This window comes from Heteronotia binoei, chromosome 5, assembly GCF_032191835.1.
Source record: "Heteronotia binoei isolate CCM8104 ecotype False Entrance Well chromosome 5, APGP_CSIRO_Hbin_v1, whole genome shotgun sequence".
In the NCBI taxonomy this organism is placed as follows: domain Eukaryota; kingdom Metazoa; phylum Chordata; class Lepidosauria; order Squamata; family Gekkonidae; genus Heteronotia; species Heteronotia binoei.
The window spans coordinates 68,649,428-68,670,506 of record NC_083227.1 but is presented as its reverse complement, the minus strand read 5'-3'; the positions used below and the strand labels follow the sequence as shown (position 1 = coordinate 68,670,506).

Sequence of the window (21,079 nt, the reverse complement as noted above, 5' to 3'; positions counted from 1 at the left end):
TTGCAGCTTTCCCCCCATTTATAATTTTTATCTGCTCCATGAGGACCCACTACATGCATCTGATGAACTGAACTCTTGTTCAGAATAAAATATTAGGCATCAGTTGGGCCACAGCAGGGAGGTTGTTCGAAAGGCAGAGGGCCACCAACAAAAAGCCAAAAGCAGCCTGAATATTTTATTGTATAACACCTGGAGGAAGGCTCCAGAGGCTGCTGACACACAGAGAAATTCTTTTTGGCATTGGCAGGTGAGGCTGTGGATGTGATAAACTGATGTCTGGCTATGATAATGGACAGGATGAGGGCTAAAAAATTCAATCCAGACCAGGCTGAGATGCTGTTAGTAGGTGATGGGTGTGTATGTGTTCAGCCTGTTGTAGACAGGGTCATAGCCCCCTGAAGGAGCTTGGGAGTTTGTAGCTTGGGAGTGATCCATCTCTATCACTTAAGGGTCAGTATCTGGGTAGATTGAGCCCAGGACAGGCACTCTGACAGGTATTGTGGTTTCAAGCTGTATAGGGCTTTGTAGGTTAAAACCAGCACCTTGAATTGGGATCAGAAACTTACAGGCAGTTAATTCAGGTGGGCCAGAATTGGTCTCCAGAATTTACTTCTTCATCCACCATTGATCAGTGTGAAAATGCCATCTTCCTTCTGCTGGATGTAATTAATATTATTATTGTTATTTATTTGATTTCTATACCACCCATAGCCAAAGCTGTCTTGTGTTTTTTAGTATGAATGCTTCATCAGTTAAGTGTATCAAATCTGATGTCTGGTCCAGAAGAGAATTCTTGAAGAAAACTTGCTACCTGCTCTATTCACAGATCCACCTTAGAAGTGCTGAAACAAAGGGGAAGGCAGAAGGACAAGTGGTGGCATTGAACCAGTCTTCCCAGTTCAGAAGACAAAGGACTTTAGTGGATTGAATGTCTGGTTCAGTTGGGAAAGTGAATGACTGGTGTTAGGAGGAAGATCTTTGGAAACCTTCTGCCAGTCCGTATGTCTAAGGTTAACCTTGCAGTTGGGGTTGCCAGTCCCCATTTGAGGGCAGGGAATCCCCTGGTTTGGAGCCCCTCTCCCCAGTTCAAGGGATTTATTTTTGATTTTTTCCTTCTCTGCTCCTGGTAAGTGCACCCCCATCGGCTTGTCTGAGGGACCTGGCAACTCTAACCTTGCTGTAAGGATAAAATGAATGTGCAAGAAACCATGTGCACTCCTCTGGGGTCTTTGGAGGAAACAACTGAAAACTTAAGAAATAGCCATTCTCTATTCTTTGTCACCAGCAAAGGCATTTCCTTTTAATTTTAGTGACTCATAGCCAGGCTCTCTTATAACTTTAAAGTGTAAGCCCCTGAGAAAAGATGTAGAAGGAGTTTCATGAGCTTAGAATGGTGATAGCTCATGAAATTTCATGAGTTCATACTGTACCCAAGCTTTTATGAAATTTGATTCCAAGGAACCAAAGCTGAAGAGTTAATTTGTTTTGCTGTTTTTGTACAGCCAGTAGAGGAAAGCAGCTCCCACAGTTTTTTAGGGCACTGAACTATTACTGTACGTTTCTCAGTAAGTCTTTAAAGAGAGTTGTTAAATCTTGGCTCTTGTAACATTCAGATTTCTCCCAGATAAGCTTTGAGCTTCAGCATTGTAGTTTTTGACAACTGAGAAAGGGCAAATGTCGAAATTGTGTGGTTTCATGCAACAGTTTTGTCAATTAAGATTATTAGGTTGAAGAATGTACAGAAGAACAGGCTAGTTCTGATGAATTCTGAGGAAGAGAGGCAGTTGCAGATCAAGATGGATACATTTCCTTTATAAGTGACCCTATGTCAACAGCAAAAAAAGTAAAGTAACCCCAGCACCATGTAACAACATATTTGGAAGATTAACGGTTTTCTAAAATGTGTGGTGGCCTTCTTGTATATCGCTTACAAATATATATACAACCAGTGTTTACTGCCAATTCTTAGATGAGATAGTCAATTGAGAGATTACCTTTCTCATTTTCAATTATTGTTGAAGTGGTCTTAGAAAGGAGCCTTCGTGATGAGATTGCAAGTTTCTACATTCCTTTTCACTTTAGTTTCTTTTCTGGATGTAATAACCTTCAGCCTTACTACTCTGAGGTTTGTCCCATCAGTGTGTGAATATTGAAATCTTGAAAAAAATCATAAGCCATTAACTCTTTAATTTTGATTACAAGGAAGATAAAAGCAGGAATTAGTTGGGAAGAAAGAAGATGAAGACCCTTTTCAATTTGCATAGTCAAGGCTCATATTTAGAATGCAATCTTACTTGCTCTGTGAGTTGGGAGCCTTGTTCCCATCAATGCAGTCACAAGACACTTTGATGAGAAACATCCGGCTACTTCACTGCTATTGTCTTGCAACTAATCACCCACTCCATGATAAATGTCAGGGTTGGAATGGCTGCACTTTATAACAGAACAACTGGACCTGTAAACAAATTAATAATTTTTAAAACTCACTCAAGCAGTTTGTTTCCATCCATAAAGATGAGGCACTCACTGTCACGTAGCAAGAAAAATGTCAAGGTTTTTCTACTTAGGTTTTATGATTGCTACAATAAGGTGAGCAATAGCATGGGTTTGGTTGAGGAAGAAGACGATCTCCATATTGCAGGAGGAGCTGGAAAAGTGATGATCAGAACTGGGGAAGCTTCACAATAGGTGAGGGGGGAAAGGCTTTGAAAGTTATGAGGTAGATACTAAGTCTTTTGTCCAGATGAATATCTGTGTATTTGTTCTTCAGGAGCAATGCACGCTCTCTTTTCAATAAAGAATGTTTGTAATGGTGGGAATGCTGCCAGCTGATCTGTTGAAATGTTTGAATTAAGTTTGAGTCGAGTGGCACCTTTAAGAATAGCAAAGTTTTGTTCAAGGTATTAGCTTTAGCATGCACATGCACTTCTCCAGATACAGCAAAATGGAAGTTACCAGTCAATACATAGAGGTAGAGGTTGAGCAGCAAATGAGTATATAACGTTAAAGTTGTTCAACAGAAGCAAGGAAGGACCAAACTAGAATAATAAATTTAGTTTATATGGTCACCATTTGTTTGGGTTTAATTCCAGGGAGTGGGGGGAGGGACATAGTGAAGGAAATAAATATATCAACATTGGAGATGGATGGGCAGATGTACTCTTCTTAACTGTGGAATGCTGAGAGTAATTGAGACTGCCATTACACATCATCCATCTCCTCTCAAGCTTGGAGGCCACCTTACAGCATCATGTTCTTGGAAGTGGGGCAACTGGCTATGTAGAATTCTCTCTCCTAATCTGTTATTCCAAATAGAAATCAAGTCAAATAAGGACATAGGACCCTTCTGGGGGATTGGTGAGAATACAGATGTAAGGGCTGAATGAAGTTAGCATATGAAATGATTGACTCTTGCCAAACAATAGGTATTCATTGGATCTCAAGAAAATGTGTTCTCCTTGCTTAATTTAGGGAAAGGCCAATCTTTTCAGTGAGGACAGGAGTCTGACCTTATGGTTTTCTGACTAATAATCTGTGTAAATTGCCTCAGGAATGCTGTTGGGTCAAAAGGGGAGACCGAAATTAACTCAATGAATCATGCTGTATATGGCCTGGTTTAAAAAAATACACACAAAAAAGCCACTAGGCAAATGCCCAGCTATCCTTTACTTGACACTCAGAGCAACTGGCAGCTTTAGACAAGGACTGCAGGCCAGGAAAGGTAATAAAAGTGAGAGATGGGGAGACTGAGGAGAAAGGGAGCCAAAACAAGCAGCCTATTGATCAAGGGTGGCTAAACTGGCTCGGGAGCCACATGTGTCTCTTTCACACTCATTGTATGGCTCTTGAAGCCCCCACCACCCCGTCAACCAGTTTGGAGAAGGCATTTATCTATCTCTTGAAATCACTTCTCCAAGCCAAGCCGGCTGGCAGCTTGGATAATGCATTTAAAGTTAAAGTTGCTTTCTTTCTTTCCATCCCTCCCTCCCTTCTCTGATGTTCATGTTTTGTGGCTATCAAACATCTGATGTTTATTCTATATGGCTATTGAATTAAGAAAGTTCAGCCACCCTGGCTGTTGATTGTGCATTCCCCTGCTTTTTTCTGGACTAATCTAGTGGTGCTTGAAGCATTAAACTGCAAATGATACTTTTTCTTTTTTTTTCTTTTTTGGTGTGTGTGTGTGTGTAGGTAACTGCTTTTCCTCCAAATGGTTATGGCTTGTACAACATGGTGGGAAATTCCTGGGAATGGACATCAGATTGGTGGGCTGTTAATCATTCTGCGGATGAAACATACAACCCGGTGAGTATTTTGTTAGTAATAAGTGAGATGGAAGATATGCCTCTTCGCTTTGCCTCCAACTAAACCCCTATGCATAACTCATGTTTAAGTCCTGAGAGCCCATCAAAAGATGGAGGGAAGGATGGGGAGGGAGGGTGTTCCAGATTGTTCCTCTCAGACCCCATAGTTCCTCTCAGACCCCAAATTTGTAGCAAATATTTGTCAAGGAAGAAAACAGTCCATTGCAAGGTCTGCTATTACTGAAAGTGTAACTAATTTTTTTTCAACCAATGTGTAAAATATCTGACAAATTGTGATGTCATGGTAAAAGCAGATGTTTAAAAATGTGATAAAACTGCCTGGAATAACATACCTGCAGTATTCTGAAGCATTTGTTTCCAAGGTAAAATACATCTCTCTCTGATCCTTGTTTTGCCCAGAGTCCAGGACATAGAAATCTAGAAATCTAGATACAGTGGCTTCTGTAACTCCAGCTGCCTTTCCTCCATAACATGCTTCCAACTCCGCGTTCTCTAATATGTGTGAGCACACACACACAGCTACTGTCTTGATCCATTTTCGTACACAGCTTACCTCGCAGTCACAATCCTGTTCCCTTCGCAGCATCCGGTCGGATTTCCCACCATCTGCGCAGGAGTTACAGGAAGTGCCGCAAATTCTGTGTAGCAAATGTAAACTGGGTTTTAGCGGTTTACGTTTGCTACGCAAAAACCACGGCACTTCCTGTAACTCCAGCGCAGAGGGTGTGAAATCCGACTGGACGCTGCGGAGGGAACAGGATTGTGACTGCAAGGTTAGCTGTGTGCGAAAACGATAACTGTTTGGACATCATGTGATAAAACTGCCTGGAAACATTTGTGTATTTAAGTAAACTGAGAATCAATCCAGAAAAGTTGGAACTGCTGATACTAGGGAGACCAAGGATCCTTTTTGGGGTGGTCATGTATGACGGACAGAGCAGGTGCGCCTCTCCTCATGATTGTACAGACTGCATTTATATTTAATTTAGGGCTGCCTCTGGAAAAGGCCAGGACTGCCTTTTAACAGTTACATGTGATGACTATGTCTGTTCTTTGAGTCCTGGGATCTTGCTGTGGTTATCCATGCCAAATAACTGTGAGGCTCAACTGTTGCAAGTCATTTACAGGGGTTGTGTCTTGAAAATTCTTCCAAAGTTTCCACTGGTTCAGAGTGCCGCAGCCTATTTCCTGCCTGGTGTAGTGAGGCAAAATGTTACTCAATCTCTATGGGGGCAACTGCAAAACCTCCACGTTTGCTTTGGGGCTTAGTTCAAGTGGCTACTTTTGTCCTTTTAAAGGTCTTCATAGCCTGGGTGCAATATGCTTCTTCAAGAATCTCTATATTTGGGCCCCTCTGTTACCATTAATTGAGATCTTTTGATAGGCCTTGGTCCATGTTCTCTTGCTATGAGAAGTCAGAACAGTCAGCAAGCAGGGCCTGATTTAGGACAGTCTCTCCTAGAATACTGAGCTTGTGCATTTCTCACCTTTCTTTTAGGTAGGGTTGTCAGCTCTAGATTGTGAAATTCCTGGAGATTTGGGGAGTGGAGCCTAGGGAGGGAAGTGTTTCGGGAGGGGAGAGACCTCAGTGAGGTATAATGTCATCGAGACCAACTTCCAAAGCAGCCATCTTCTCCAGAGAAACTGATCTCTTTTACTTGGAGACCAGTTGTAATTCTGAGGGATCTCCAGCCAGATAGAAGATATTGCTCATTGTATTCCATCCTGTCCATTCTATGGGCCCATTCGAAATAAACTGCTAAATCAATTTCTCACAAAGTTTAAATCAGAAGAGGAATGTATTAAATTTTTATTGGCTAATGCCATTCCAAATGTTTACTCTTAAGGTGGCTACTCTAATCTTTTTAGCAACAAAAATAAGGAAGAAGATAACCACAGCCACCCATACAAGAATTTTGGCCAAGTCTCATTCTGTCACATTGTTTTAGTCTCATTCTGTCACATTGTTTTATTATTTATGTTTTAAATCTTGTTCATAGTTCTGTATTTTACTAGGTTTTTTAAATGTTTTAATTTTTATGGCTAGAAGTAAACTGTATACTTTGGTAGGTTTGCTGGGTTGTTGTGGTCTATGGCTACAACTATAAAATACTTTGAACTTTGGAGACTGGCAACCAGTGTTCCCTCTAAGCTGAGTTAATGTGAGCTAGCACAGATCAGTAATAAGAGGGTTGTGCATGTTATGTTGGCACCAGTAGAAAAATAGATATTGTAAATACTTTGAAAAGGGGCTTTTTTTGAGCAGGAATGCACAGGAACACAGCATTCTGCATGATGTATTCTGCATATAAATTGAATAAGCAGGGTGACAATATACATCCTTGTCGAACTCCTTTTCCTATTCTAAACCAATCAGTTGTTCCATATCCCATTCTGACAGTTGCTTCTTGACCCTTATACAGGTTTCTCAGGAGACGTGTGAGGTGGTCTGGTACTCCCATCTCTTTAAGGACTTGCCACAGTTTGTTGTGATCCACACAATCAAAGGCTTTAGCATAGTCAATGAAACAGAAATACACGTTTTTCTGATACTCCCGTGCTTTCTCCACAATCCGGTGAATGTTGGCAATTTGATCTCTAGTTCCTCTACCTCTCTGAAACCCAGCTTGAACTTCTGGTAGTTTCCGATCTACATACTGCTGAAGCCTAGCTTGTAGGATCCTTGCTGGCATGTGAAATGAGTGCAATGGTGTGATAGTTGGAACATTCTTTGGCATTACCCTTCTTTGGGATTGGAATATAAACTGACCTTTTCCAATTCTGTGGCCACTGTTGCGTTTTCCAAATTTGTTGACATAATGTGTGCATAATACGTGACATAGTGAGTGCAGAAGAAGACAGAAACAGGATACAGGATGACCTTGACAGGCTGGAAAACTGGGCTAAAATCAATAAAATGAATTTTAACAGGGATAAATGTAAAGTTCTGCATTTAGATAGGAAAAATCCAATGCATGGTTATAGGATGGGGGAGACTTGTCTTAGCAGTAGTATGTGCGAAAAGGATCTAGGGGTCTTAGTGGATCATACGCTGAACGTGAGTCAACAGTGTGATGTGGTGACTAAAAAGGCAAATGCAATTTTGGGCTGTATCAACAGAAGTATAGTGTCCAGATCACGTGATGTGATGGTATCATTTTACTCTGCTCTGGTAAGACCTCACCTGGAGTATTGTGTTCAGTTTGGGGCACCACATTTTAAGAAGGATATAGACAAGCTGGAATGGGTCCAGAGGAGGGTGACGAAGATGGTGAGGGGTCTGGAGACGAAGTCCTATGAGGAAAGGTGGAAGGAGCTGGGGATGTTTAGCCTGGAGAGGAGGCGGCTGAGAGGTGATATCATCATCTTCAAGTACTTGAAGGGCTGTCATATTGAGGATGATGTGGAATTGTTTTCTGTGGCCCCAGAAGGTAGGACCAGAACCAACGGGTTGAAATTAAATCAAAAGAGTTTCCGGCTCAACATTAGGAAGAACTTCATGACCGTTAGAGCGATTCCTCTGTGGAACAGGCTTCCTTGGGAGGTGGTGGGCTCTTCTTCCTTGGAGGTTTTTAAACAGAGGCTAGATGGCCATCTGACAGCAATGAAGATCCTGTGAATTTAGGGGGAAGTGTTTGTGAGTTTCCTGCATTATGTAGGGGGTTGGACTAGATGACCCTAGAGGTCCCTTCCAACTCTATGATTCCCATATTGCATCACTTTAACAGCATCATTTTTTAGGACTCTGAGTAGCTCAACTGGGATACCGTCATCTTTACTCTCTTTGTTGTTAGTAATACTTTCTAAGGCCCATTTGACTTCACACTCCAGGATGTCTGGCTCAAGGTCAGCGATTTCGCTGTCATGATTGTCCTGGACATTGTGATCCTTCTTGTATAATTCTTCTGTGTATTCTTGCCACCTCTTCATGATCACTTCTGCTTCTGTTAGGTCCCTACCATTTTTGTCCTTTATCATGGCCATCTTTGCACGAAACGTTCCCTTGATTTCTCCAAGTTTCTTGAAGAGATCTTTTGTCCTTCCCATTTTATTATTTTCCTCAGTTTTGCATTGTTTCTTCAGGAAGGCTTCCTTATCTCTCCTTGCTATTCTCTGAAAATCTGCATTCAGTTGGGTGAATTTTTCCTTTTCACCTTTGCCTTTCACTTTCCTTCTTTCCTCAGCTGTTTGTAAAGCCTAATCAGACAGCCACTTTGCTTTCTTGCATTTGTTTTTCTTTGGGATGGTGCTGATTGCTGTCTTCTGTACAATGTCACGAACCTCCATCCATAGTTCTTCAGGCATTCTGTCTATCAACTCTAGTTCCTTAAATCTGTTCTTCACCTGCACTGTATATTCATAAGGGATGTGATCAAGGTCAAACCTGAATGGCCTAATGGCTTCCCCAATTTTCTTCAGCCTGAATTTTGCAATGAGTAGCTCATGATCTGAGCTGCAGTCAGCTCTGGGTCTTGTTTTTGGTGACTGTAAGGTGCTTCTCCATCTTTGACTGCAGAGTATATAATCAATCTGATTTCTGTGTTGCCCATTCAGTGATGACCATGTGTACAGTCACCTTTTAGGTTGTTGGAAGAGGGTGAATGGTAAATGGGGTCCATCTGGCCTCCAATAGACTTGGCTTGAAAATGAAAGCACTATGGCATCATCATTACTGTGGTTTCTATTTCCCCCAACAAATACTGAAGAAATGTTCTCATGTTTAAATAGATGGACCAACACCTGTTATCTTCATTTTAATGAAAGGCGGAGCAAGCAGTGAAAAACAAACAAAAAAAATTCATAATTTATATTTATAGACATTTTTTGGCTTTGAGGTTTTACACCACTTTTGGGGGTTGCAATGACCCCTAAGGAAACCAGTCGTTGCAACCTGAATTGTTGAGAATATAGTAGGAGCAAGTAAAAGCCTTGTGTTTGTGGTCTGTCAAAGTTTTCCTCATACCCATAGCCACATGGAAAAGCTCAAATTGAACTATGATTGAACTATGATTGAATGATGCTGGCACTACTAGCCGACCTAGGCCTCCAAGTGAACTTCAAGAAATCAAAGATGCAGCCTTCACAGAGGGTTCAGTTCATAGGAGCGGTTCTAGACTCTGTGCAAGCCAAAGCCTTTCTGCCCCAGGACAGGACCCTCATGCTACAACAACTGGCGCGGCAAGTGCTAAAGGATGGTCAAGCCTCAGCGTTTGAAATTCAGCGTTGGTTAGGCCTGATGGCAGTGACCACGGCAATAATTCGCCTGGTGAAGCTGAGAATGTGCCCTCTGCAGCTCTGGTTCATAGCGTGTTTTGACCCGATGCGGCATTCTCAAAGCAAGATTCTCAGACTCCCACAGAGCGTGACATGCTCCCTGTCATGGTGGGTAGTAGAGCAACATCTTCTGGAGGGCGCTCCATTCCACAGTCGACCCCCATCAGTGACCCTCGCCACGGATGCCTCCCTGTGGGGATGGGGAGTACACCTCTGAAATCTATCCATGGGAGCGATGTGGGACCACTCGCACAATGTCAAATCAATCTGCTAGAGTTGCAGGCAATCCTCTTTGCCCTGCAGTCATTCTGCCCACTTCTCTAGAACAAGGTGGTCACCATAATGACAGACAACACCACGGCCCTGGCGTACATCAACAAACAGGGTGGCACCACGTCATGCAAGCTGTGCAATCTAGCTATCACACTTTTGGGATTGGTGCTTAGAGAAGAAGAAGAAGAAGAAGAAGACTGCAGATTTATACCCCGCCCTTCTCTCTGAATCAGAGACTCAGAGCGGCTTACAATCTCCTATATCTTCTCCCCCCACAACAGACACCCTGTGAGGTGGGTGGAGCTAAGAGGGCTCTCACAGCAGCTGCCCTTTCAAGGACAACCTCTGCCAGAGCTATGGCTAACTCAAGGCCATTCCAGCAGGTGCAGGTGGAGGAGTGGGGAATCAAACCCGGTTCTCCCAGATAAGAGTCCACGTACTTAACCACTACACCAAACTGGCACCAAACTGAAGGACATTACGCCGGTAGCGGTACACTTCCCCGGTACTCTCAATGTTCAAGCAGAGTTCTTGAGCAGGGGGGAGCACTGTTCCACAAATGGGAGCTCAATGATGTTTTTCTGTCTCCACTCTTCCACCGTTGGAGACGACCTCAGATAGATGTCTTCATGACATGCCTCAACAGGAAGTGTCCACTGTTCTGCTGTCGGGAGGGGGGGAGCGGACAGACAATCACTTGGGGATGGCCTCCTACTCGACTGGGAGAACGAGTTCATCTGTGCATTTCCTCCGATACCCCTAATACCCAAAGTTCTCACCAAATTGCAGAGAGAAGCCTACCTGTATACTGGTGACACCTTGGGGCCCCACCAGCCATGGTTTTTGGTGCTCCTGCTTCTCAGCCAGCACGTTTTCCACCACTTTCCAGTAGCCCCGGACCTCCTCATCGACCAAGGAGGGGCAATCCTACACCATGACATCCCTCACCTGAAATTAACCGCATGGTTAATCAAGCTGGATCATTTTCCCTGAGAGTCCAGGAAGTCATGGACAGTAGTCGGAAACGATCCACTAGGTGGTCTTATGCCACTAAATGGCGGGAGTTCTGCTCCTTCCTGGCAGGATTGTGCGCTCCAGAATCTGCTTCCCTGGAATCTATCTTCTCCTTCCTCATTATTCTCCAAGACAAGGGATTAAGCTACTCATCCCTGAAGGTGTACTTGGCCATATTGGCCATGCATGAGGACATACAGGGGACATCGGTCTTCTTGCATAGGGACACTAAATGGGCCTTCAGGGCCTCTGTAGGATGTGGTCCCCTGTTAGGGACCCAACCCCATCCTGGGATTTACCTCTGGTTTTTCAGGCACTGACAAGGAAGCCGTTTGAACCGATGGTGAGATATGACCTCCGGTTGTTATCATGGAAAACAGCTCTGCTAGGAGGGTGGGTTATCATGGAAAACAGCTCTGCTAGGAGGGTGGAAAACATTACCTCTGCTAGGAGGGTGGGTGAACTATGTTAGGGTGGGTGGGTGATAACTATGTTATCATGGAAAACAGCTCTGCTAGGAGGGTGGAAAACATTACCTCTGCTAGGAGGGTGGGTGAACTATGAGCCCTCAGAGCGGACCCCCCGTATATCACATTTTCAGCTGATGGCGTTAGGATGATCCCAGACATCACTTCCCTGCCTAAGGTGATATCAGATTTCCACGTGAGGTCTGAAGTGTTCCTACCTACTTTTCTTCCTAACCCCAGTTCGGAGGAGGAACGTTGACTGCATTCCTTGGATGTGCAACAGGCACTTTCCTTCTACTTGCACCGCATGTGTCCATTTCGGAAGTCTCCACACCTCTTCGTAACCTATGCAGAGTGCGATAGAGGAAATAGACTCTCTTTGCAGAGACTTGCGAAATTGATAGTAGAGACTATCAAACTATGCTATTTGCTAGCCAAAAGATCCCTCCCTGGACCAATTCGAGCCCATTCAACGCGGGCCATGGCCACATCTACTGCTTTCCTCAAAGGGGTGCCGCTATCGGACATTTGCAGAGCTGCGACTTGGGCATCTCTGCACACTTTTGTGAGACATTACACCCTTGATCTCCAACTACGCCCCTCGGCCGGCGTTGGGCATGCAGTTTTGCGATCCAGTCAAGCGTGAGGTCTCTTCAGCACCCACCTTCCAGGTAAGACCGAGCTTGCTAATCTCTCAACAGTGCGAAGCACAGAGACCACAAAGAAGATAAACAGGTTGCTTACCTGTAATGATGATCTTCGAGTGGTCATCTGTGCATTCACACTACCTACCCTCCTTCCCCACTGCTGAGGACCTACGCCATTAGTGGTTCTTCAGCAGGCAGAAGGAACTGGCGGGATCTGGGCGCCCCCTCTGGACATGCGCAGTGGAGTTCCTGGGCATGCTTAGTGGGAGGATGCCAAGACCCTCGCAGAAGCTTAGAGAAACACCACAGGTGCCATAGTTCCCAACAGTGTGAATGCACAGATGACCACTCGAAGATCATCAGTTACAGGTAAGCAACCTGTTTTTTCATACTTGAATGCAGTTCTTTTCAACTTAAGGAACTATTTTCATAAACCCGAAAAGCTGAAATGTGTCAACAATATAGTTTAACACGCCCCTCCCCCCCCCGCATTTTATACTTCCATTGCCTGTAAGCAAATTAATGTGTGACCATTAACCAAGGTTATCCATCTCTCCCCTCCCATCCTGTGCACATAATCCTATGCCATTTAAAAGAGTAATTGTGATTAAGTGGATACATTAACAGACAATGTAGGGGAACCTGGGTTCAAATCCCTACCTAGCAGTCAGCCACCTTTTGTGACTTTGATAGACCACAGACATAGTGTAAGGCCAGATGGGGGTGGGGTGACAGGGCTGTGTATACTCCCCTAAACTCCTTGTAGAAAGGATAGTAAAAAGTACATATTTAATGTTTTTAAAGCTTGTGACGTATCAAATATCACATTCATCTTCAATAATCAAGGATAAAAAAAGTCCATCATAATCTAGTCTCATCACTTAACTACATTAATTTGAATAACACACTAACAAAATTAAATTAGGACAAATTCTCCTGGAGGCAAGTTTTCTCTGCAGAATTTGTGAGTTACCTATATATTTATGTAGTGCATAAAAAGGCTGCATAAATCCTTGATACTTTTAAAACTTGTCCGGTGACACTTTTTTGGATATATGACATTTAGCAAGGAAGGAAGTTGGTTGGGGCAACTATTGTTTCAAGTGCAGCATTTCACAATTTAGCCTCTAATGGAGACTTAAAGAAGGTCTGTTATGATATGAAAGTGTAAAAAAGGCTGTAGGTTCAAATATAACTGCATAAACTCTTCCACAAAAACTGAGAAAATAAAGTAAAGCAGTCAGGCTACGCTAGGCCTGTATGAGACATTCCTATATTACTGCTGTTTGCATATACTTTTTGTCTCTTCTGCCATCTTGGTGTCCTACCTTCCCAGCCTGCTTTGCTGCATCTACAGTTCCTTAGGCTCTGCCTGGCACTCCTTGGTTGAAGTGACAGCCAAGGTGTGGGGCAACAGTGTACCATCTGAACAGTATTTTGCTGAAAGGTGGGTATGGCTTCAGAGGCTGCAAAGTCAAACTTCAGATGAAGCAATGGCCTAATTTGAAAACAAAAAATGGGATCACAGGGTTGTAAATGTAGCCCACGTAAAAATATCAGCAGTTCGTCCCACTGTGTTTTGAGAAAAACCTCTTTTCAAGGGCTAAGATTTAATAAAAATAACGTTTATTCATAAAACAGTGTGGTTCTTACACAGACAAAAATCCTCATTTATAAACAAGATTAATTTAAGGCAGGTAGAACCAGCTCCTCTCTGAAAAGATAACTGCAACTGCCAAGGTGTTTGCAGAGATGAGCAAATGCTTTGAATCATATGAAGATAAAAAATGAAGTTTTCTGATTCTGTGACATTCAGACAGTTTTCAGTTAACTTTCTTGATTAAGTCTTACATCTCTTGAGTCTTGTCCAGGGATTTTCTTTCTTTCTTTTTTTTAAAGGAATGCAGTTCCTGCTGGCTCGGTGTAAGGGGGTATGACCTAATATGCAAATGATTTCCTGCTGGGCCTTTTCTTTTAAAAAAGGCTTGTGTGAAACAATGGTGATGACGGGATGTGGCCTAACATGCAAATGAGTTCCTGCTGGGCTTTTTCTATTAAAAAAAGCCCTTGTCTTGCCCCTTAAGAATGCATTGAGGGTGAACAATGGGGCTGAGTTTATTTATTCAGTATATTTTATACCACTTTTCTTTCCAGTAGGAACCCAAAGCAGCCTACCAAATATATTTACATACAACATAGTATAAAAACAAACAAGATATATGGGCTTCATGTCCAGCAAGTAGTCAGTCTGAACAAGGCCATGAACCCTTTGGATCATACCCCCATCCATACTCAGGCTATAAATACTCATAGCAGGAGAGAGAGAATAAACACTCAGACTGTGCTTCAAGCTGGCAGCCAATTGTTTGAGTATCTTGAGCACTGTTCCCCTCACAAGAGAAGACTGAGGAAAAGTAGGAATTGAGCAGTTCTGCCCTCTCTTCATCACCTGTTACAGTTTTACTTTCCTGTCCTCAGAATGGGCCTACCATGTCCTTGTTCTTTTTCTTACTTTGCGCATAAGAAAAGAACCCTTTTTTGTTGTTTTTAGTGTCTCTCATTAGCTTGAGCTCATAGTGAGCTTTAGCTTTCCTAACACTTTCTCTATGAGCACTGGTTATTTGTTTATATTCATCCTTGGTTATAAGACCCTCTTTCCATTTTCTAAATGAGCCTTTTTTATTTCTCAAGTCTTCAGAGAGCTGTTTATGGAGCCACTTTGGCTTCCTCAGGCTCCCCCCATTTTTTCTTCTCATAGGAATCGTTTGTGATTGTGCCTTAAATATTTTGCTTTTAAGAAACTCCCACCCCTCTTGAACTCCGTTTTCCTTAAGTATTTCTGACCATGAGATTCTATCCAGCATCACTCTAGGTTTGCCAAAATTTGCTTTCCTGAAGTCCAACCTATACCTTTGACGATATATAGCTTTTGCCTTCCCCAAGACTGTAAATTCCAAAATTGCATGGTCACTACTACCCAGGGTGGTGCTGGAGAAGGATCTTGAGGGACTGCAAGAAGATGAAATCAGTCAGTTCTAAGGGAAATCAACCCTGACTGTTCCCTGGAAGGTCAGATGCTGAAGCTGAAGTTCAAATACTTTGGCCACCAAATGAGAAGGGAGCACTCACTGGAGAAGATCCTGATTCTGGGAAAGACAGAAGGCAAAAGAAGAAGGGGATGGCAAAAAATGAGATGACTGAACAGTGTTACTGATGTAACTAACATGAATTTGAGCAGACTTCGGAGGATGGTAGAAAACAGGAGGGCCTGGCGTGACTTTGTCCATGGGGTCGCAAAGCGTCGGACTTGACTGTGTGACTGAACAACACTACCCAGGGTGTTCACTACTTCCACTTCATCAATCAGTTCTTCCATGTTGTTGAAAATCAAGTCAAAGATAGCAGATCCCCTTGTTTCCCTCTGTACTTTCTGGAAAATGAATTCAGTAGACATTGGGAAATAGCTCTCTCAAGTTTGAAAGTCCCCCCGCCCCGCATCTCATTCCATTGTTTCTCACTCCCACCTGTCTTTCTCCTTCTGTCTTTTAAGTTTCCTTTCTCCCTCTTAAGTGTTTTTTGCTGATGAATCCAATTGTCAAGAGTGGTTCATGCTGTCATTTGTGCATGCAGCGTGCATGGGGGAGGGAGGAGAAACTGCTTCCCAGTTTCTGTTGTGTCAACTGTATCTTATTGGTTTGCAGAAAAGCAGCCAAGCGTGAGGACGATAAATAAGCTGTGCAGCTTAACCTAGCAGTGGCAATGCCTGGTTGCTGGGCAAAACTGTGTGTGTCTTCCGGCACCCAGGGGCTAATTTAGATCTATGGCATCACAGGAAGTTGGAGCCTTCCATTTTGTGTACATGCAAAAATTACACTTCAGTGTCTCGGTGCACTTCATAAGTGTTAACAGATGTGGGCTGTTTAAATGTTTGAAGAAGCACTTGTTAAACAGGTTCTGATTATGCTGTAACATGGCTTGCGTAGCCTAGAATTTCTCAGAGCTTCTGATTTGCTGATTTTGTAGATGCCATGGTCTCTGTACTGCAATCTAAACATACTTTGCTTACCTATAGGGTTGATCTCACCCAGAATAGTGATTTCTTCTGAGTTGTAGAAAGGGTTGATAGTCCATCTCCCCACCTTTTGGCCTAAAGACTTCCCTCAATCTCTCGTGGATCCAGGTTCTGGATGGAAGGGATTAAGAAGAGATATGTGTTAAGATATCCAAGGGGAAGAACAAGTGCAGGTAGAAGCAGCTCTGCAATCTCCCGGCAAAAGCAGCAGCCTGTCCTACTTCTTTATTAAATATACTCAGTGAATCAATGATGGGCATCTCTTCTTGGGACTTGATGGTACAGCCTCTGGCTTAGGGCTGCTGCCTGTTTCTCTCTCTCTGTTTATTTCTGCAGCCGATATTACCACTAGGAAAAGACTGGCAGACAGCCAGGGTGCCATCCACAGCTAGCCAGCCTACTTCAAAGGCGATATGTCTCTCCCTGCCATCCAGTGGTTAATGCTTTCTTTAGATGACCTGGTTTGGACACACACGGAGACAAGGTTGAATTCAGCCAGTTTTTCAGCTGGCGAAAAAGGGACTGGTGACTCCTCTTTGAACACCAAAATGACCATTCTATTATTGGGTGGGACTGTGGTACGGTAGGAGAGCATCTGCTTTACATGATTCAACCCCCAGAGTCTCCAGTTGAAAGGATCAGGTAGTAAGTGATGTGAAAGGCCTTTACCAGGGACCCTAGAGAGCAGCTGTCAGTCTGAGTAGAAAATACTGACCCTGAAGATCCACAGGCCTGATTCAGTATAAGTCAACTTTATGTGTTCATGTACAGGGCCTACCACTAGCCAAAAATAGACGATTGTTTAGGGCACTTGCCTTCTGGGGGTGCCAAATTGGGCTCCCCCATGTGCCTCCATGACATTATCAGTGCAGAGGGGAGGCATTAGAAGTTAGTCTTGCCTAGGGTGCCAGATAGTCTAGGCCTGGCCCTGTTCATGTATCATGAGACTTGTGTGGACAACATCTGAGGGCTGAAGTTGGGGGGGGGGGATTTGTTGAAGCTGAGTGGAACTCCTGGCTTTATAGAAGACAATCTATACTGGTGTCCTTATATCAGTCTCCAGTGGAGCCAGGACACTAGAAGCCCTCCCACTACTGCCCCCCCAAGCACCAAGAATAAAAAGCATCACATGCCACAGACAAAGAGTTCTATCTATAACTTGTGGCTTATAGCAACTGATGGACCTCTGCTCCATTTGTTTATCCAGTATTGATCACTACATCCATCTTCTCAGTGACCTTTCTAGTTCTCTACAGGATGTGGGGCCCAGAAACATCCATCTTGTTGCCTCTATTAACCATACTGTGCCTGTAGGGGAGGGACGGTGGCTCAGTGGTAGAGCATCTGCTTGGGAAGCAGAAGGTCCCAGGTTCAATCCCTGGCATCTCCAAAAAAGGGTCCAGGCAAATAGGTGTGAAAAACCTCAGCTTGAGACACTGGAGAGCCGCTGCCAGTCTGAGAATACAATACTGACTTTGATGGACCAAGAGTCTGATTCAGTATAAGGCAGCTTCATATGTTCATATGTCCTTTGGGTAGGGGCGATTTCTCATTGGTATGTCCTGGAACAGCGGCTGCCACTCAGAGCAGGTAGTACTAACCTAGATAAACCAATGGCAAATCGATTATTTTAGGCAGATAGATTATTTTTCAGGCTAGCAGTTTTGTCTATGTTGTTTGCGTTAACATGATCTCTCTTCAGCCATGTTGGGTTTTGTTACATTAAAAGAGAAGATTTGGGAGTGGGGGGGGGGAGGGGAGACTGCCTTGTTCTGTATGTGTTTTCTAAAACTGAGGTAAATGACCCTCTAAACAGAGCCATCTGTGCATCAACTCCAGGAGGGTTTGATGAGGGTAATACAGAGCTGTTTTTAATTGTCATTCTGTGATGGTTGCTTCTCTTGGGACTCACCAAAGCCTGAGGATCTTCCAGAAGCAATAAAAGTACTTCCCATTTGTGCTGGCCTTTTAGTGCCTGGGATTTTTGCTGGGGAAATATGAGTCTCGGTGGGAGTTCTGCCATCCTTTTTTGTATGTTTTATTCTGCTGTGTTATGTATGCTTTTAAAATATACTTAAAGCTGTCAAGAGTCCAGGCTAGAATGGAATCCAAATATCACAAAACAACAAAAGAGGCCTGCCTATAAAAGATGACAGATGTTCTGTTCCAATTTATTCAGTTTAGGGAAAGTAGAAAGCAAATTAAATTGGTTGCTTCAGTCTATATCCTTGGGAGGCTGTTGCATGTTTGGTTATGTGCTTCATACCCTTCCTATTTCACTTTTTGTTTTGTTTCAGCCACGCCCTGTATTTCACTATAGTATTTCACTATGAGCAGTTGTTGTTGTTATTGTGCATGTGTGTTTTTAAAGTAAGACCTATCTCTTTAAATCTAAAGGATTTATCTTTATCTAAAAGACCATGAGACTTTCTGCTAGGGGAATGTTTTTTACAAGAAGCTTGTTTATTTACAAGTTCAGTTATGAGAAACTGAATATATGAAGCCCATCTGGCATTCCAGTTTATGTACTGATTTGCTAGGAAGCAAAAAAAAAACAGCAAAAAATCTACTTGTATGAAATTGGCATTGTGACATTGTATACAACATAATAACAGTATGTGCTGAAGTGGCTTAAAGCACTGGTGCTGGTATGAAAGACTCCAGGAGTCTGGTGGAGGAGCTGTTCTGTTGTGGTTGCATTAAAAGCAGCCCCTTAAATGAATAACTGCTTTGGAAACTTGGCCTTTAGTATACTGAATCTGCATCTGTGTTTAGAGCTGTGGACTGAATGGGAGGGTGGATTAGATCCATTACAGTTCATTATGTTTAGCACATGATAATCTGCTTGAATGTCTGTACGTATGTATGTATTTAATCAGATTTATATCCCACCCTCCCCTGGCGGGCTTAGGGCAGCTAACAACAAATAAAAGCAACATAAAATATTTAAAAAGCAAAATATACAATACATTCCATACATTTCTGTACACAGTAATATGTGTACTTGGCAGTCATGTATGAGGAACACCAACTCTTGCCATTAATATCTAAGGATAAGCTTTGGAAAAAAATCAGATGATTATGACAATCTGTTCCACACATGCAAATTTCGCTTATGTCCCTTTCAGGCACTACACTTCCTTGTGTATACCACTACACATGGATGGCAAGACATGTACACATTATGCAGTATAGAAATTGCTTCTAAGAACCCCCCCTTTAAAATATTCGTAATCTACTGAATGGCTTTAATGTCACTGTAAATTGTGGTGTGAGTTAGAATGGTGCAGTGGTCAGTTCCAGTCCCTGACTGAGATGAAACTCACTGGGTGTTCTCAAGTCAGTCATTCTTTCCTCAGTCTTGTAGGGTTGTTGCAAGAATAAAATGCACTTCTGGAAGGAAGGGCAGGCTATTTACTAAATAAATATAAATAAGAGAGGATATCAAGTCAAAATAAGTTAGAATAGCAGGAGATACACCTCATGCTTGCAAAAGCTGATGTTTAATGGGCTTGACATGATACCCACAGATGTTTTCACACTTGAATGGCTACTGGTGATGGAAAGTGCTGTCAAGTCACAGCCAAGTTATGGAGGCCCCATGGGGTTTTCAAGGCAAAAGAGATGTTCAGAGATAGTCTGCTATTGGCCAGGCCTGTTTAGCTGCCGAGATCTGGAGATCAGGCTAGTCTGAGCCATCCAAGTCAGAGCCTCGAATAGATACTAGGAATTAAAACAGAGTAAGAGTTGAATCAAGACTAAGGTGCTTCTGTCATCAGAAATGAACTTTTATTCCCCTGCCCCCAACAGTGCAGCACACTGATCTTTGAATTACTGCTCCTGGGTGAGAGGGGACCATTTTTTGGGAGCTCAGTATGCTGGAGAAGGAAGGAGTCAGATGGAAGTGCTTTTCCATAATGGATTCTGAACTTTGGCTCTGACCCTAAATATCCATTTCCATCGAGGAGCAGTGCCAGGTTCCACCCTAGCATCTGTGTTTGAAAGGGTCAGGTAGTAGATGATGCAAAAGACCTCTGCCTCAGACCTCGGAGAGCTGCTGCCAGACTAAGTAGGCAATGCAGGCCTTCATAGACAGCTGGTTTGATTTGGCACAAGGCAGCTTCAGGTCTGTTCATGTGAAACTAAATAGCAAAGCCATATATTGGAGGTTATGTTGGACTTTGTGAGAACAGTTTATAGACATAGATCTAAAACTTTGATCCTTTCCCTGCACGTTATAGTTCCTCATCATCACAGTATTTGCTTCAGTGCATGGATGATACAAAATGGCTTTTTGCCTGATAAATCCTAAGTATATACAGTAGGTGCCTGGAGGGTTTACAAAGGCAAATAAAGTAATAGCTCTCCCTTTAAATCAGTTTTTCTTGAAATACAGCTCCATCTGTGGCTGCATTCAGACATCACAAATGGAAATTTGTTCACAATAGGCATGCTCTTGACTTGTGGCAATAGGCATGCTCTTGACTTGAGAGTCAGTTTGGTATAGTGGTTAAGTGCTCGGACTCTTATCTGGGAGAACCAGGTTTGATTCCCCATTCCTTCACTTGCACCTGCTGGAAAGGCCTTGTGTTAGCCATAGCTCTGGCAGAGGTTGTCCTTGAAAGGGCAGCTGCTGTGAGAGTCCTCTCAGCCCCACCCACTTCACAGGGTGTCTGTTGTGGGGGAGGAAGATAAAGGAGATTGTGAGCTGCTCTGAGACTCTGATTCAAAGTCGAGAGCGGGATATAAATCCAATGTCGTCGTTGTCTTCTTCCATGCTTGTTCATGTCTCCTTCCTCCTATGACAGGAGGCCTTCCAGTTTTGAAAACTTTCAGCTAAACTCCAGTTTGCCCTGGTGTCCAAATGCAGACACCCTGGCAAACTGGAATTTGCTTCTTCCCCATGAAGTGGGATTCTAGACTACAGATTCTAGACTACAGTTGAATCCTGGCTTGCAGGGAAGATTAAACTCCAGTTTGGCCAGGTGCCCATATTCAGACATCATG

At 43.1% G+C, this 21,079-nt stretch overlaps 1 protein-coding gene across 4 annotated transcripts in view; it reads left to right on the top strand.

The window, feature by feature from the left end:
• The window catches only part of SUMF1 (sulfatase modifying factor 1), a 102,565-nt gene that overhangs the window by 54,207 nt on the left and 27,279 nt on the right, over window positions 1–21,079 (top strand). For all 4 annotated transcript variants that reach the window (XM_060239582.1, XM_060239581.1, XM_060239584.1 and 1 more), the window contains exon 7: window positions 4,192–4,305. In XM_060239582.1, the coding sequence (XP_060095565.1) occupies window positions 4,192–4,305 (114 nt within the window). The remainder of the gene's footprint in view (window positions 1–4,191; window positions 4,306–21,079) is intronic.